The 18,997-nt window shown below is 42.0% G+C and overlaps 1 protein-coding gene across 2 annotated transcripts in view; it reads right to left on the minus strand.

Annotated features, from left to right (window-relative positions):
* Map4k5 (mitogen-activated protein kinase kinase kinase kinase 5) overlaps positions 1–18,997 on the minus strand; it is a 92,865-nt gene that overhangs the window by 52,526 nt on the left and 21,342 nt on the right. For both annotated transcript variants that reach the window (NM_001192016.2, XM_006240180.5), the window contains exons 3-4: positions 2,333–2,423; positions 1,836–1,900 (exon numbers count right to left, since the gene is read on the minus strand). In NM_001192016.2, coding sequence (NP_001178945.1) covers positions 1,836–1,900; positions 2,333–2,423 — 156 coding nt within the window. The remainder of the gene's footprint in view (positions 1–1,835; positions 1,901–2,332; positions 2,424–18,997) is intronic.

Genomic DNA, 18,997 nt, shown 5'->3' on the forward strand with positions numbered 1-18,997 from the left:
ATATTGCAAACAAATTTCATAAAAATGTTTCAGAACACTTCTTCAGCATAAAAGAGAAAAGTGGTGAAATTCGTCAGATGTATTCACCATATTTTCAATGGCTCACATTTGTAAAAGTAGAGATAGGCAAAAATTACATCTAAATAAAAACTTTTCTAAAAATCATAACTTTATAAAATCTTAGAAAATAATTTTAATTCAATGATATATAAATGTTACTATTTAACTAATATTTCTTTAAAATAATAAGTGGATAAAAAATATTCATTCTGGTAGTTTCTCTACATATTATACACACATACACACACACACACACATATATAAAATGAAATACTAAGGGAATAAAGTAGTTTTCTTTCTTTTTTAAAAGTAGGGTTACTGCTTACTGAAAAGTTTTTTATCTTTTGAGACAGGGTCCAAAGTAGCCGAGGTTGGCCCTGAATCATTCCCGTACATAATCAAGGACGTCCTTGAACTCTTTCTCCTAAATGCTGGGACTATGGGTGTGCACCACCATCACAAAGGCTCTCATTAAAGCTCTTAAGGGACAGCCTACACCACAGTACTTTCTGTACTTAAAAAAAAATAGAGGCTGAGTAGCCAAGACTTTTTGTTATTTGCTATGGTTGTTTATTGTGACAAAATTAGGCAACTTTAAAGTTTGCAATTGAATGATATAATAATATATGTTTATCATAACTCAGAATTTACTTCTGAGCTCCACTTTTCCCTCCTTAGAGGCAGTCACTTAGGATTTTGGCATATAATCCTCTCATTTTCCTATGTATTTATATTCATGCATATTTATAAAAATAAAAATTCAAGAGCCTAAGCATGATCAACTGCTATACATATTTTTGAGGAGAAACACTCACGCCAGCATATGCACAGCCATGCCACATTGTTAGGTCAGTTAGGTACTCGCCACTGGTCACCTGATAGTCTAAACCTTAGAGCTTCACAAGCTACGGCACTGGACTAACACAGTGCTTTTACATCTTCATGGCTCCTGCAGAAGCCACATCAGCAGATGCTGATGACTTTCAATGTAAGAATTTTAGGTTTTATTAAATAAAGAAAAAATATTTCATAAAGATATTTGTTGGTTGGGGATTTAGCTCAGTGGTAGAGCGCTTACCTAGGAAGCACAAGGCCCTGGGTTCGGTCCCCAGCTCCGAAAAAAAAAAAAAAAAAAAAAAGAACCAAGATATTTGTTTATTTAATTATTTTTTACAAATTTTAGCAGTTCAAGAAGCTGCCAACCACAGAAAAACTGAACCTGTGGCCTCACAAAAACGGGTAACGAAGAAGAGCAAGTCAGCTGAGCAAACTGTCTAAATTACGAGCATACTGATATTCTTTCTTTTCAAACTCATATTCTAACAGAAGTTGTTAGAGTGATGAACTCTGCCCTGACAGTTCTGTCCGGCTGACTCCTTTTATGATAACAAAGCTTAGGTAGCTTCCTTGGCACTGCCTTCCTAGAAGCTACATCTAAACAGTATTTATGTCATTTCTAGGCAGAGTCCGGTTTTCAGTCCTGATGTTTCTGGTTGGCCTCGGAGGCATTTGGGGTAAGAACATACACCGCGCCAGGTAAGGAGTAAAATTTATACCGTACAGGTGTTTATGGATCTCTTGGTTCAGGCTTGAATAAAATTGGCTGAACAATGAGGAACGACATTAAGAATTGCTGTTTTTGCACCTGTCTCTGGGGACGGGAAAGGATGTTAGAGACTGAGTCTACACCACTCACTGCCCTTGTTAGGTAGAAATGTCAAACAACAGTCACTAAAGGTCTGAGTAGGCTTAAGACAAAGTCGCAGCAGCAGTACCGTGATAGATGTCTTGAAGTGAGCCGCCACCGCAGTACTCCATGCAGATCCACAGCTTTTCCCTACTAATGTGAGAGAGAGAGAGAATTAACTGAGGACTCCAGCTGCCGAATGTGTACTGTACAGGCCCTTGGCTCCCACACTCAGCACACTGGGGGTCAGGGCGCTCTACAGACAACAGGAAGGGGCAGAGCAATCCTTCCTCAGCACACACAGGAGCGCGTCAGGTCGGATTTCTTTCAGTTTGGAGGAGGTTAGGATAGGATCTGTTTTCTGTTATCGCTCACAGTGCTCCATTGAGGCTGTCAGACAAGGCACAGTCATACACACAGAGGTGCTAATGTTTACATAGCAGGGAAAGAAGAAGGCAAGAACAGATTTAGAAATTTGGACAATGTTTTCAAAATGCACATATATAATAGCATTTACACAAGAGGAAGGGAGAGCAATGGGAAAGAGGAAATAAAAGATAGATCAAACGATGACACATATTTTACCTGAGATAGCTCCCAAAGTAGGCTACGATGTTGCAATGTTTACATTCTTTAACCATAAATATTTCTTGTTGAATCAAAGAAAAATCATCACCTGAAAAACAAAATAAGTTGGTCACTATGCTACTCCAAATATGAAGAAATATGAGATTTGTAGTCAGAATTTTGGTTTCTCTGAAAATCCCAGAAAAATTATAGGACTATGTTTTCATTTTAATCCCAGGCACGGGATGTGGGCTGCTTCAGACTGTCCACAGCAGCTATGATTTGCTTCATGCTCTAGCAGGGGCGTGATTTTGCCAGCTGCAGATAGTTTCTGTGATTGTGTGATGTTTGGGGTTCTGGGGACTTTTCAGAGGGTCTATAAATGCTAGGGCCTTGAGAGTGGTGGTGATGGTAGCTATTGGTTGGTTTCGGTTTTTTAAGTAGTCGTGCACAAAGAAATGAGAAGAAGAAATTGGATACCATGACAGTGAAGATCAAACTTTCCCCAAGGAACTTGACACCCCTAATCAGCATCCTTTTTTCTTCCTATCTAGTGTTAGGGGCTTGAAAGGGAGGAAAAGGGTGGAGAAGAGTGGGAGAAAGAAGAACCCACAAAGTAGCCAAAGACCAGCTACAAAGACATTATTTTGCAGCTGTTGGAATGAATGCTACAGTGTTATCTGTTGTGCCTATTTGATGTCGGGTATAGTTTAACTCTTGAGATTTTATTTAATATTTACATAATATACATTATATAACCTCACACATGCTAGGCTAGTACTCCCACCACTGAGTTATAGTCATCTCTGAGTGATCTATACATTAATGAAGGCGGGGAAATGAAGGCACCCACATCCCTCACTTGGCCAGGGAGACGGGCGGGTAGTGAGAATTGTGTGCTTGCCTGTAGAGTTAGCTCAGAGTCAGCGCTGGCTGTGTCCTCCATCACCTTCCACTTTAGTTTGGAATAGTCTCTCAATGAACCTGGGGCTTGCTGACTTAGCAAGGTCAGCCTGTGGGTCCCAGATCCTCTGCCTGTCTCCCAGTACTGGGCTACAGGCACACCACCACCACCACCAGCAGCAGCACTTTTTACGTGGATGCTAGGGGTTCAAACTCAGGTACCTACTGTTGGATGACAATTTACCCACTGAGCCATCTTCCCTGCCCCAATTTCACCCACCACTACTCTATGTCCCTTTGTGTACAAAAGCGTTTGTTTTATAAAATTAGGTTCAATGTGCAATGCACATCTACTTACAATCATAACTCCTTGTTGGACTTGCTCTATTTGTACTGTGGCACACACTGTTAAATCTAGATTTCATGTATTAACAACATGTGATGTTTATTTTTCTAGGTCTGGCTTATTTTGCTTCAATGTTTGCATTTTTTAAAAATTACATTTGAGGGTGGTGTGTGCGTATGTGTTTGTGTGTGTGTGTGCGCGCGTGTGCACTTACACACATGTGAAGATGAGCAAACAACTTTGTGTGTTAGTTCTCTCCTTCCCCCATGTAAGCTCCAGGGACTGAGCACAGGTCATCAGGCTGGTGGGAAGCGTGCTCAACCCCCTCCTGGTCCCGGCTCAACATTTACTGTCTAGTCTCTCACCTAGTTGATCAGTCTTATTCTTGCTTAGTCTTTCCCAATTTCCTTTTCAACATGCTCACTGCTGGTGCATAGGAAAGGCACTGGGCTTGTGTGCTGGGTTTTGCAGGACGCAGGCTGCTTCTTCCAGTAGAAATGACTTTTAAGTTGTGCTCTCAAGGTGAGTTTCATCATATCCAGGCCATATTAAAGATGAGACTAACGACCCAAGAACCACGGAAACCCTTATCTCTGGTTTTAGCAGCCTTCTCATTCCCACCTAAATATATTACAAGTGCTTTGACTTTAATGTGTGCTATGGTTCTAATCTCTCCTAAAGCCAACTTCTCACCCTATTTCATTTTTGTCAAACACACTTTAAAGGACTCCATGAACCATCTACTAGTCACCCCCAGCCCTTCTAAAATGATGTCCTTCTCTCCAGCAAGAGCTACTGTCTGTGCCAAGTCATCTGGCTGCTGAAGGAACCTGGGTGGATCACTTCGGTCTCTTGAGAAGTTGAACTATAAAAATGAGTCTGTTTTCAGTTATTAGCAGTCTCAGTAAAAATGGGATCTAGAATCAAAAGCTAGGAATTTCTATGACTACCATTCTTCTCAGTCATAAACTTTGGAAACCATGCAGCTGAGTAAGTCCTTGTGAACCCTGGTTAAGCCTTTGGTGTGTTCTCCCTGACTCTGGTAAGGGCAGCTGCTAGCAGTACCAAAGTGGAACAGAGAAAGCTGGGAGCCACGAGGCCACTTGATTGTCACCTGGCCTCTTTCAATCATGGGGTTGGAGAATTTAGCCTGAAACCCCAGGAAGAGTGCTCATGTCAGCCAAGAGGGGATCAGAGAGGGATGGAAACTCTACATACTGCATGGCAGACACTGGAACCAGACATAACTTGAATAACTAAATCATTAAAAGTTACAACTGGGCTGAATTGCTTTTAATAACAACATATGTTTTGTCAATACAGAGAAACAGTAAGAATGAAATAAAAATAACTCATACTTACCAACTAGATACACATTGATCATTGGCATTTTGATGTTTGCTCCCATTTCTATAAGTATGTAATTATGTGGGTCCTCCTACCATATCTGTGACCCATACTCTGTAACTTAACAGACTATTTTCAGCCAACAAAAAAAAAAAAAAAATAAGTACTGTTCACATCATTAAAAATCACTTTAAAACTTCCCAAATTGGAAAGAAACAGGTAACAATACGCTCACAGATGACATGACCCTCAAGATTCTACTACAAATCTGCCAAACTAGGGAAGCCAGCACACCTGCAGCACAGTGAGCTAGTGTTCTCATATGGGAGCAAGGGACCACAGAAAACAATCCCATTTACAATAGCACCCCCCCAAAAAAAATAAAAACCCGGGGATAAAATGAATCTAGGAAGTGACAAGGTGCACACTGAGAACCAGAAAACATTGCAGGACGAAGACTCAAACAGAAGAGATTGCTCCACACTCAACGCCACTTACTTAACGTAATCCCCATGAAAATCCCAACAATTATTTTAGAAGCAGGAAAAATAAAACAAAAACAAAACTCCTGAGATTTTAAGGAACCCTCAACAACCAAAACCAACCTTTAAAAAGAACAAGACTGGAAGCCTCGGCATTTCCAATTTTGTAATGTACTGAACACTATGATAATCAAAACAGTTCACTACTATCATAAAGACAGACACACAGACAAAAGGAACAGAACCCAGAATAAGCCCTCATGTACATGGCCAACGATAATTTACTTAACAACAGTGCTGGGAAGGCCGCATACACACATGTAAAAGAATGAAACTTAAAACAGACCCAAGTAAGCAAACACAAATCACAGACCTAAATGACCATAACTCACAACTCCTACAAGACATCCTAGTAAAAGACTCGGGACAATAGGTTTTGGAATTTGCTAGGTATGATACCAAAGCACAGAGAACCAAAGTGAAAGAAGACAGGAATACATCAAGCTTTAAGAATTCTTGTTCCTCAAAGGACCCTGTCAACAGACTAAGCAGCCTGTGGAATGGAAAAATGTATGTGAAAATGATATATCCACTAAGGGGTTAATAGCATGGGTGTGTGTGTGTGTGTGTGTGTGTGTGTGTGTGTGTGTGTGTGTGTGTGTGTGTATGCATGTGCAGGTACCCAGGAAGGCCAGAAGAAGCTGTTAGATCCCTGAGTTAGGATTTCTACTGATGTGGTAAGTACCATGATCAAAAGCAAGATTGGCAAGGAAGGGTATATTTCACCTTAGAACTGTCAGCCATCATGAGGGAAGGCAAGGCAGGAACATAAGACAGGGATACAGAAGCAGGGATGGGAGCAGAGGTCATGGAGGAATGCTGCTTATTGCCTGCTCCTCCTGGCTTGTCTTAAACACTGCAGGACTGCTTGCCAATGGATGGCCCTGCCCGTCATGGGCTGGGCCCTTCGTATCAATCATCAATCAATCAATCAATGCTCCACAGGCTTGCCTATAGGCTACTCTTAGGGAGGCTTTTTCTCAATTGAGGTTCTCTCTTCTCTTTGTGCCAAGTTGACATAAAACCAGCCAGGATGAGAAGAACGAACTCTTAAGTTCTGTCGCTGGGCTCCTAGGATGCTTGCATGGAAAGTGGTCTTACCTGCTGAGCCATCTCTGTTCCCTAAAATAAAGCTTCTGATGCGCTTCACTGATGATGATGGCGATGAGGACTACTAACACCCACCCAGTTCAGAATGGAAGTTCCAAACAATGAAGAGAGAGAGGGCTACGAATAGTTTATACTGTAGAGATCTACGGATGGGAACAACTGAGATAAGACTCAGCACTTAGGAGGCCAGGCTGCTCTTCCAGAGGAACTAATGCCTTATTCCATCACCCGTGGGCACCCGCACACACTTACACACAGAGGAGACATATAAAATCTTTCTGAAGTGGAAACTATGGGCCTGGGGAGCTAGCTCAGTAAATAAGAGTATTTGGGGCACAAGCATAAGGACCTGAGCTTTCATTCCCAGACCCTCAACAAAAAGCAGATGTGGTCATCGCGTGCTTTTAGCCACAGTGCTGCGTGCAGGGCAAAGACAGGATGGCTGGAGGCTTTTAGTTGCCAGCCTATCTCCAGGTTCACTGAAAGACCTTGTCTCATGGGAATAAGGGAAAGAATCAGGGTAGGTACCTCCATGTACACACACACACGCGCACGCGCACGCGCACGCGCACGCACACGAGCGCGCGCCAAAAAACAAAAAAGATAAAACTGTTTAGTTCTCTCTTTTTCTTAAAGGTCATTAAGTTTTTAAATAGAGTTCCAGGAAGCGAGAATGTCCCACTTACCTAGAGCAGCTGATGACTTTGTTCAAAGCCATCTCTATGCCCGTCCTGACCTTTCCCCTCTCACATTCTCTCCTTACACTTCCAGGAAACAGGATTTCCTGGTAGCATAATTAAAAAAAAACAAAAAAACAAAAAAAAAAAAACCTATTCAGAGATATTAGCACAGTCCCACTTATTTATAACACTTTAAACTAAGGAAGTACACTTAACTTTTTATTGTAAAATACCAGATTACTTCGTGAATATTCCTAACCATATTAAAAAAAAAAAAACAAGAACAAAACAACAACAAAAAAACCGAGCAAATGAAAAAAAAAATACATCACACTAATTATCCAGGACAAAGACTTTCTTAAAATCTATCTTTAGAACCACGTATAATGGTGCCCAACTTTAGTCCCAGCACCCCAGGAGTGGAGGGAGGATTTGAGTTCAAGGCCAGCCTCATCTTCAAAGCAAGTTCCAAGGCAGCTAGGGCTATACAGAGAAACCTTGTCTTGAAAAGCTAAAAAAAAAAAAAAAAAAAAAAAAAAGAAAAATCCATCCTTGTAAGCAAGATTCATAACACTTAACACACCTTAAATTGCCAATTTTAAGGAATATTCTTGCCAGGTATGGTGGCACATACCTTTAATCCCAGCACCTAAGAGGCAGAGGCAGGAGGATCTCTGTGTTCAAGGCCATTCTGGTCTACATAGTGAATTCAAGCTAGTCAGTACTACATGGTGAAACTGAACACAGTAGATAACATAATAAAGAATAAATAAAGATTCTGTAGAGCCAGGTGCAGTAATACACTCTGATAACTCCAGCATTTGGGAGATGGAGATGGGGGCCTGGCCTACAAAGCCAGTTTGATGACAGCCTGGACTCATGGGACCTTGTCTCAACAACAAACCACAACTAATAACTATAAAGAGATAGAGGAGAAAAGGAAGAAAGAGAACAGTTTGTGGGTTTTTTGTTTCTGCTTGACTGCTGGTCACTACCAGCCACAGACCTGTGGAGCAAGCATCAGGCTACACTAAGCACTCAAACATAACACAGGAAATCACGGTGGCACACACCACTCGCCATCAGACCAGCCGAATTTTCTAGAGTATGTCTGAGGTCTGACCAAAGAACAGAAAACTGCGGTTTAAAGCTCACAACAGTGGTGATCACAGTCGAACCCAAATCCTGTCTCATGCCAGTATGTGTAAGGTGACGGCTATTGGTTAATACAGAGTCTACTATAAAAATGAAACAGATAATCAAATCATCCTGAAAATAATCATTTTTCTGTATATTAAAAAGACAAGAAGAACACAGGGCCGCAGAAAGACAGCTGACTTCACTTTAGTGGTCAAGAAGTGACTTTCTGTGTTTATCTTTATCCTTGGGCCTACCTTAGCCTTTCTGAAAGTACTATGAAGAGCCTCCGAAGCAATCTGTTTCAGTAAAACACTGACCTAAATGTTATAAAGTTAAACTGCCAAGGGCAAATCAGAAAGGCTGTAATGAAATTTAAGACTCTAAGTTATTCTAAACCCTAATTTTACCTATGAAGGGAAAGTTGTTATTAAGTCTCCAGATGGCATTTCATGTACTTAATGATAAAACAAAACCCTCTTTTTTTCTTTTTTTATGGTCTACCAGACATAGGCTCCTCCTGGTCACACTGGCAAGTAACTACTTTTTCATGTCTAACATAATTCTAAGCCAGTTCATCTGCTAAGTCAATACAAGGAAGGGCTTTTTGTTTTATACTGGCATCAGTGCAATTTATTAAGTTGCTAAATGCAGCTAAGAATTCAATAATGCTGTCTAGAGAATTTTTTAAAAATATCTGAACTGAATCCTAGGAAAATTCACTAACATGTTACTGTGTTTTTGAGTTAACATTCCCAAAGTCTGTTACAAAAGCATGGGAACTACAATCTACTTTGGCTTCCCAGACAATGCTGAAAGAAAAACACCAGGCCCACTCAAAAATTTATCATGAACCCCCCCCCCAAAAAAAAAAAAACAACTACAGGATGCAAAAAACATAAGCATTCCCTTTGAAAGAAAATTTTAGACAACAGTGCTTTGACCTTTTAAGGAAATGAAAGGAGAAAAGTGAACACAGGGACATCCAGGTAACAAATGAAATAAAATAATCATGGTGCCGTGAGCACAGTCCCAGTACGGAACTAACCAGAAGCAAGCTGGAATGCTGAAGGAGGCAAGTACGCTCTAGATACATGATGAACAAAAATACACTTACAGAAAAGACGCCTAAAGACAGATCTGCCTGGAGAGAAAACCGGCAAGGCATAGGTAAGGGGAGGGACTGTGAATAACTGGCACTACTTATTTTTAAAGAATCCCCCCCCCCCCGCCCTCCCGTATGTGCAAGTGTCTATGGAGGCCAGAAGAGGATGACAGGTCCCCTGGAACTGGAGTTAACATATGGATGTGAGCTTCACAATATGGGTGCTGGGAACTGAACGCAGGTTCTATGAAAGAGCAGCATGAACTCTTTTTTTTGTTTTTGTTTTCCGGAGCTGAGGACCGAACCCAGGGCCTTGCGCTCGCTAGGCAAGCGCTCTACCACTGAGCTAAATCCCCAACCCCAGTATGAACTCTTAACTGAACTCTGGAACTGGCATTCTTAAAAGCAATGAAATTTTTTTTTAAAGTATAAGAAATAATAAAAGAAAAGTTGTAAAAAAGAGAAAGAACAGATTTTCAGGGGGGAAAAAGTTGTAGAGTTCTCAAAAATCAAAATGTAGTCAGTCCATGAAGAACCTGGCTTTAAAGATGAGAGCAGACTGCCAATCTCCCCTAATGAGGAAGCAAGTTCCCAGGAAGGGGAGAGAGATGCCTCTAGGCAGACCCAAGAGCAGGCTCAGCAACAGTCAGAGGAGAGAGGCTACAGACTTCCTGGCAGAGGAATGGGTGACAGGACCGTCTACTATAATGTCCATGCTTTTTCAAAGGCCACAGACGCAGACATGCTTTGGTAGGAAGAATATGAGTGTGTGTGAGGTGCGTGCTTAGACTGTCCTATGTCCTATGGATGTGGAGACCGAAGACCATTGTTCTTGTGGATCATATATTGCATGAGAGAAGCAAATATCCATATAGGACAATATCATGCAGTGACATGCCATGCAAAGCTGCAACCCCACAAGGATGTGGGTTAAGTTGCCAATGTAGACATCTAAGCTGAGTTCTGAATGGCAAGGAGTCTTCTAAACAAAACACCAGTACCCTGGTGGAATGAAGAGCTAGTTTAATCTTGGGCCACTTAAATATGAGAGAACGGAGGCAGAGGAGTGGAGGAGGAAACATAAGGGACCTGCTCAGAGAAGGGGCTGAGCACATCATGCAGGATTTTGTGAGCAAGGCTGCACATCTGAGTATGACTTCAAGTGTCCCTAGAGGTCCAGGGAGGGCTAGCAGAAGTCAGCTATGACAAACATGGGCGAATGCAGACAGACAGACATTCACACACATACAGGGAGGTGGTGTGGAGAGACAGACATTCAGGATTTGTTTTGGAGGAAGAACTGAAGGCATTTACTAACAGATTGACTCTGGAGTATAAAAATAAAAATAAAAGCAAAGCCCAGTTTGGAGCTTAGCTGATTTCCAAAATGAGGACGACTGAGAGAACGAAGTGGATGGGAAGACAAACCAATTTGTGGGTACAGACTGAATTATTCCTAATATTTAAAGGAAAGTCTACTTGTGTGTAGTCATTTTTTATTACTGTGATAAGAAAACAATTAGGCTTTCTGTTGCTGTGATAAGACGCTATGATCAAAAGCAACTTGGGAAGGAAAGGGTTTATTTCATCTTACAACTCTCAGGTCACACTCCAACACTGAGGAAGTCAGGTCAAACTCAAGGAAGGACCCTGAAGCAGGAACTGAAGCAGAGACCATGGCGGAAGGCTACTTCCTGGCTTATTCCTCCTGGCTTGACCGCCCTGCTTTTTTATACTCTCCAGAACTGCCTACCCTCCAGGGATCTGTGCCCTCCCACGTTAATCATTAACTAAGAAAACGCTCCACAGGCTTCTGGGGTAGATCTTCTCAACTGAGCTTCCTGCTTCCCACATGACTCTAGTGATGTCGGGCTGACAGAATCTGACTAGCATAAATGCCATGGCCAAGGTCTAGAGAAAGAAAGGTTTATTTGGTTTTATAGTTCTAGAGAGGTAAGAGTCCATCAGTGCAGGACTCAGGCTGCAGTGGCCTTCATGAGGAACAGCTAGAGAGCTCACATCCTGAACTACAAGCAGGAAGCAGAAAGAGCCAATTCAGGTATGGTAGGCGTCTTTAAACTCTCAAAGCCCACCTCCAGTGATATACATCCTCCAACAAAGCCACACTCCTAAGTCTCCCCACATAGTCAGATGCCCAAGACCAGTGTTTCTCTGCCTGTGGGTCACAACCCTTTGGGGCTGCACATCAGTTATTTATGGTTCATTACAGTAGCAAAATAGTTACGAAGTAGCAATGAAATAATTTAATGGTTGGGGGGTCACCACAACATTTGGAACTGTATTAAAAGGTTGCAGCATTAGGAAGGTTGAGAACCACTGCCCAAGACTATAGCAAACATCTCATTCAAATTACCACATTACTTAATGCTAAAACATAAGTCAGAATAGCAAAGAACTGACACAAAAATATCAACAATGGGAACTGAACCGAGATAAGTAGAAAACTACATCTGGATAACTGGTTATTACGCTTATACATAAGTTACAAAGATGATAAATATTTCTAAAGAAAGACTTTAAATTTATCGTATATGCATGGGTGTTCTACTTGTATGTATGTACGCATGTATGTGCGCCATATGAATGCTGTGTTCATGAAGGCCAGAAGGAGACACTGGATCCTCTGGAGCTAGAGTTACCAATGGTTGTGAGAACGCCAGGCTTTCCACCATGGACCATCTCTCCATGCCTCTGCTCAACTCCTTTTCTGTTTGCTTTGTTGTTATTGTTTTTTTTTTTTTCTTTTTTTCTTTTTTTTTTCAGAGCTGGGGACCGAACCCAGGGCCTTGCGCTCGCTAGGCAAGCGCTCTACCACTGAGCTAAATCCCCAACCCCTGTTTGCTTTGTTTTTTAACTTGCTGTTTTGAGACAAGGTTTCTCTGTAGTCCTGGCATTCCTGGAACTCATGTTATAGACCACACTGGCCTTGAACTCGGAGATCTGCCTGCCTTGCTTCTGGAGTGCTAGGATTAAAGGTGTGCATTAGTAAACAGGCTATTTCTTAATAATGTTGTCCAAATTTTAGCCTGTTATCCAAAACTTCATAGACTGCTCTCTGATAAAACTAGGTTATGTTTCTTCCAAATTATCAACAGCAGAAATAAAAGAAATTCCAGGCCATTAAAAAACTTACGGGGGGTGGGGAGGTGGGCCCTGGAGAGATGGCTCAGCAGTTAAGAGCACTGACTGCTCTTTCAGAGGTCCTGAGTTCAATTCCCAGCACACACGGTGGTTTACAACCATCTGTAATGGGATCTGCTGCCCCTTTCTGGTGTGTCTGAAGACAGCAACAGTGTACTCATAACAAAAAATAAATAAATTAAAAAAAAAAAAACAAACAAAACTTACAGAGCGGGTGGGAAGGGAAGCCCCAATAATCAGAGGTGATTTAAGTCCAGGTCCTGGGATCAAATCCTCAAACACCAGAACAAAGTGTGCCGAGATGTAGGAGCATACTGACTTCCAGGCTTTCCAATGCAGGGTGCTCCCCAACAATTCTGCTTACATATTGGACCTCTGCACCTCCAATGTTTCTAGATCTTCAACTACCTCGAGTCAGTGCCTCATTGTCTCCAAGTGCCACAAACCTCCCATTACGTGAATGTCTACAAATGCCTCCAGGATCCCCAGTGAACCCAGGCTTTCAGGTTTGCCCCGTCCCTTAGCTCCACTTGTGGCTCCTCAGGCCACAAGGTCCCCGAAATGCTCCTGTCAGGGAGTGGAGAGGGTGCACCAGCTATAGCCCAGAACAAAAGAGTAAGCTGGAAGAATTCTTCTTCAAAAAGTCCATGTATCTTTCCTTCAAGCAATGCAAAGAGTTGGAACAAAGCATTTGTGTGATGGATACCAGATCCAGATATGGTTTAAGAATCGGAGGTCTAGATACTTCTGGGAGCATTCCAAAGAACGTCTAGGGACACCTGGGAATCGAGGCGGGAGAGCCCATGCTCACTGCACTAGCACAGGAGGTCATGTCCTCACTACTGCTGGGGCTGCTGGTGATCCTATGTCCCCAAGCCTCAGAGATGTTGGCTCCCTTCTTCAACCCAGCCCCTCTGGTACCTTCTCATCCCTTTTCCAGTCTTGATCAGACCTGGGGAACACTCTGGGTGTGGTGGTGGCTGCCCATACCCAGATTACAGCAACAACTGGCCCATTTCCAACAACAAAAGCCATGGACCCATCTGTAGTGGTTCAAGACTCATCAGACTCCGCTCCAGAGATAAGACGGAGCCCTAGCCAAAGCTGTAACACTCTGTCACCTTCACAGAGCCAGCAGCCGCTCAAGCTCCCTCAAAAGCTACAGCTTTGAAGATCCATGTAGACATAAATATTGTATCCCATTACTAGTTCTGGGTTCAAGGTCTCTCAAGATTTGACATTCCCCTAAATACTGTGTTGTTTACCAAATCTGTTGTCCCTGACTTTGCCCAACTCTACTTACCACGAAGTTATTTCTGGGAACCCTTTGGTCCCTGTTGTTTATTGTGTATTTTACTTTGGTAAATTTTATTAAAGTCATGTGCAGTTTAAAAAAAATGTACCGGGAAGGAAAGATTAAGAACAAAACAAGAGCCAGAAAGAAGAGGCAGGCAGATCTCTGAGTTTGAGGTTACCCTGGTCTACAGAGTGAGTTCCAGGACAACCAGGGCTACACAGAGAAAGCCTGTTTTGAGAAACAAACAGGTGAAGTGAAATCAAACAACATATTGAATATATTAATGGACTCATCTATTAAAAAGGGAAAGGTTCAGATTAGTTTATAAAATAAACAAATTCTAATTTTTCTAGGTGAACTGCCTAAAATAAATAAACAACAAAAAAGCAAAACCAAAGAAACAAGCAAAAGACCCCAATGACTTAAGTATTAAAGTACAAAATGCTAGGCTGGCTCACTGGGATAGGCAACACAGAAGGGGAGTTGGCACTACCATAACTCACTGTGATGGTTTGTATATGCTTGGGCCAAGGAGTGGCACTATTAGGAGGTGTGGTCTTGCTGGTGTAGGTGTGTCACTGCGGGTGTCACCCTAGCCCTAGCTGCCTGGAAGAGGGTCTTCCACTAGCAGCCTTCGGGTGAAGATGTAGAACTCTCAGCTCCTTCTGTACCATGCCCGTCTGGATGCTGTCATGCTCCTGCCTTGATGATAATGGACTGAACCTCTGAACCTGTAAGCCAGCCCCAATTAAATGTTGTCCTTATAAGGCTTGCTCATGACGTCTGTTCACAGCAGTAAAACCCTAACTAAAACACTCATCAAGGTTAAAGTCAGGGTAAGGAGAGCACTGGGAGGAGTAGAAGTCTGAGGGCACAATACTGGGAGGATAGAGTGCTGGGAACACTAAAAGTAGATATCTGATGACAGCACTGGGAGGACCAGGAGTGGATATCTGAGGACAGCACTGGGAGCACCAGAAGCACTAGGAGTACTGAGGACAGAGCGCATGAGGGAAATAACAAGCCACTTACCAATATGAGCATTAGTAAGCAACCACGGCATCATGCATTAATTCCTTTGCTCTGCCTCTTCCTGTAAAATACAAATTCAAGTCCTATGCCCTGCTGTTATCTTCCCCATTCCTACATTCTGAATGGCTCTCTCATGCACTAAGAGTCAACAAACAGCTGCTAAGAAATGATATGGTCGTGATTCATGAGCTAACTGACACGACAAAAGACACAATAAACAGACAATGTCAAAGACAAGGTGAAATAGGCAGAGCCCCCACAACACACAGGCCAATCAACACTTTGGCAGTCCTTAATGCTTAATATGCAATACTGGACGCACCATCCTACAATGTGGAAGCCTGGAGCCAAAGCCATTAGCACCTGTAACGTGTGTGCATGTCAAAAGCATCAAAACGGCATCAGCTCGGTGGGACTGCCAGAGACAAAACTGTGTAGGAGATTTGAGGCGCTCCTCTCTACAGCCAGGCACAGCCGTGGCAAACTGCTGCTGTTGCAACTGCTCGGGAAGGAGCAGGAACTGAGGCAGGAAGACTGCCTGAGCCTAAAAGTTTGAGGTCACCTTGGCTAATAACTGAGACCCCTGTCTCCAGAAGAAAAACAAAAAGATTTAATGTTATTGAAAAACGAGCGAATGAATGAATAAATAAATAAAATTTGAAAAAAAGAGATTTTAATAGACAATGAAAAGGTATATTACTCAAAACCAGGATGTTACTGAACTTGGAATACAGAGCAAAAACCACTGTATCAGGATATAAACCCAACTAATACACCTCAAATTTGCCAATAAAAAAAAATTATAGTTACAGTTGGAAAAACTATTCAGCAATTTGAAACCAACAACAAGGCTGACAAGGCCCGCCTGAAGCTTGCTGCTGTTTAGAACAAAATCGTCCTGGTGGAGAACACCTTTACATGTGGAAGGGGAAACCGTAAGATAGTTCAGCTAATTTTAAAAACACAATTATCTGCCAGGCGGTGGTGGTGCAAACCTTTAATCCCAGCACTCGGAGGCAGAGACAGTCAGATCTCTGAGTTCAAGACCAGCCTGGTCCAGGACCGCCTGGACTATACAGAGAAACCCTGTCTCAAAAGACCAAAACAACAACAACAACAAAACAACCAAAAACATATAATAAAGAGGGAGAGAAGAGAACAGAGAAAGGAAGACTGTCTTTATGCAGACAAAGAAAATACCCGAAGCCTAATGCAAAAATAAGGACACTGAATTCACAAGGTTACTAAGTTACTAAGTTACAAGTTACTAAGCTCAAAGCGCAGGCAACATCTAAAAAAATTAGTTTTAATAATAACAATAATTAATAACTGACAGAGGGCAGGCAGAGCAGGCGACACAGATCAACCACCTAGAAAAATGGCCGACGCAGAGAAGCACTGCAGGATGCCTGAGGACACCGAGAGACCTGTCAGCTGCCGAGCATCTGAGAGGAGTCCCCGTGAGGATCCAGTATTAACAGTGTAGCAGTCGGCAGAGGCCTCCAGCCAGACCAATGACTCACTGCAATGAAGATTTGCAAGTAAAGGTGTGTGGACAAAAGGGCGTGCTACATGACAGACTGCAGCTTCCACAGTGAGATTATTCAAAACAAAACAAAAAACCCCAAACATTCTTTGTGGGAGGAGGCTGCAAGAGCAGAGGGCAACATGGAAGAATGGGGGTACATGATGTGAAATTCGCAAAGAATCAGTAAAAAGTTTTAAAAAATGGTCAGATATTGAGGAGATAGACAGCTCACTGGGTAAAGTGTTTGCTGTACAAGTCTGAGGACCTGAGTTCAGATCCCCAGAGCCCTTACAAGGCTAAGTGTGGTTACATGTCTACACAATTCCAGTGCTACAGCAAGATGGAGGGTGGGAACAGAGACTCCCCAGAAGCTCCAGGGAGAGTGCTTTAGCGTCTGTGGAAGTGAACAGAGACCCAAGGTTGTCCTCTGACCTACTCAGACACACACACTCACACACATCATACATTCACACATATAAACAAAATGGTGAAGCACTAGTGTTACATCATCAGAGTTTACCAAAACCTGTTCTCTTTGTGAAGGAGAGTTAAATATTACTTACTTTTTCGGAATGACCTCTAATAGGAAACCAATGGTTTTTACAAAACAAGGAAGTAAGACTTTCAACCTTTCAAAGAGTCTTAATTTATTACCCAACATTTAACCACTAAGCTAAACAACATCATACACGATACAGTTCTCTTTTTCCTGGTGTGCATATGTGTGTGAGTATGCATGTATGCATGTCAGAGATTGACAGTGGGAATCCTTTTTGATGGCTTCTGACCTCATACATGGAGGCAGGGTCTCTCGTTTGAACAGAGCTTAGCGATTCGGCCAGTCGAGCTAGCCAGACTGCTCTGGGGTCTGTTCTGTCTCCCTAGTGTTGGCACCACAGGAAGGCCTCCACACCCACCCAGCATTTGAGGGTGCTGGGGGACCAAACACCAGTCCTTACACGTTCAAGGCAAGTAATTTACCTAGTGAGGCACCTCCTTAGCTTTGATCTTGTCTTTTTTTCTGAATCATTTTTCTATACTCTTTGTTTACCGGTAAATGAGAGCTGCAGATTTTTAAAATGTATAAGGTGAGTTATAATCAAAAGTAAGCCATGTATGAGTAAACCAGTCAGTACAGGCCCTATGCTCTTCCCGTGGGCAGCAAAGGGATAAATATCTGTGCTTCCTCTTGGAGCCCAGCCTGGCCTCCTGGACCCAGCATGAGACGTTGACTCAAACAGCTCCTCCAGGGAAGTTTGTTCACAGACCCATCTATTTAGTTGGTGACATTTTGGAGATCAGTCTCTACTTATCATATGGGATAGTAAAGTTATTCTGAAATATTACAATTTGTTATTGTGTCAAGAAAAGGCATTGTGTCATATGGGAAAACTTCATTATCAACTGTTCCAAAATATAGTATTTCCAAGTATCTCTGTCTATTGAAATAATACAAATAATGACCTAAAAATGTATCCAAAATATGGAAGCCACTCAGATGAAGAATCACTCGTGATAATAACCACACACTGTCACACATGCCTCACTTTATAAACCAGGAAATGAGCAGACCACCACCTCCCTGGTCTAACTACTGTTCCTGTCACCAGACACCTTCAAGAACTGGTTGGGTTTTATGTGGTCTTTGCTCTCAAAACAAGTATCTCAGTGTGTTTTAAAATAATCTTCTAAAATGTGAAGTGCTGTTCAAATAAGCATTGAGCTGAGATTGGATTTATGAAAACTAAAGCAATCAGGGAATAGCTTATGTACACAGTATCATTATCTTAATACTAACTGACTTGTCCTTTGCAAAGTCACAGACGCTTCCCTAAGTAAGTTTTAAATTCATATTTAGTAGTAAACTTTGTTCTTTCTCATTTCATACAGTAAGCTGTGCAGTCTGGTCATTCTCGCCCACCCCTCTCATTCCCCGGCCCTCCTAGCAGCCCTATAGTCTTTCTCTCATTTGCTAGCTTTGGTTTTATTTAGTGTCCCCCAGAATATAATTAGGACTGTGTGAGTTCTAATTGCATTATTTTTTTAAAAAATTATTTATTCATGAGTGTTTTGTGTGAATACATGGTGCATATCAGAAGAGGGCATTGGATCCCATTACAGATGGTTGTGAACCACCACGTGGTTGCTGGGATTGAACTCAGGACCTCTAGAAGAGCGGTCAGTGCTCTTAAGCACTGACCCATCTCTCCAGCCCCCAACTGCACCTTTTTACAGCTAAAGATGGAGTTAAAATGTTCACTATGATTGCAATAAAAAACTACTTTGTTGCTGTGAACCGATACAACTTAAGACTTTTGAACATGTACATTTCAAATTAAATTTCCTTTAGCAACAAAACTGTCACATAATTGTGATTATCTAGAAATTTAATGTGTGATATAATTTAATATGATCATATTAGAAATATTCTATTGATCTGGAACATACTTATTTTAGGAAGAAGAAAAAAGGGAAGAAACACAGAATATTCAGG

Source organism: Rattus norvegicus, chromosome 6, assembly GCF_036323735.1.
Source record: "Rattus norvegicus strain BN/NHsdMcwi chromosome 6, GRCr8, whole genome shotgun sequence".
Taxonomy (NCBI): domain Eukaryota; kingdom Metazoa; phylum Chordata; class Mammalia; order Rodentia; family Muridae; genus Rattus; species Rattus norvegicus.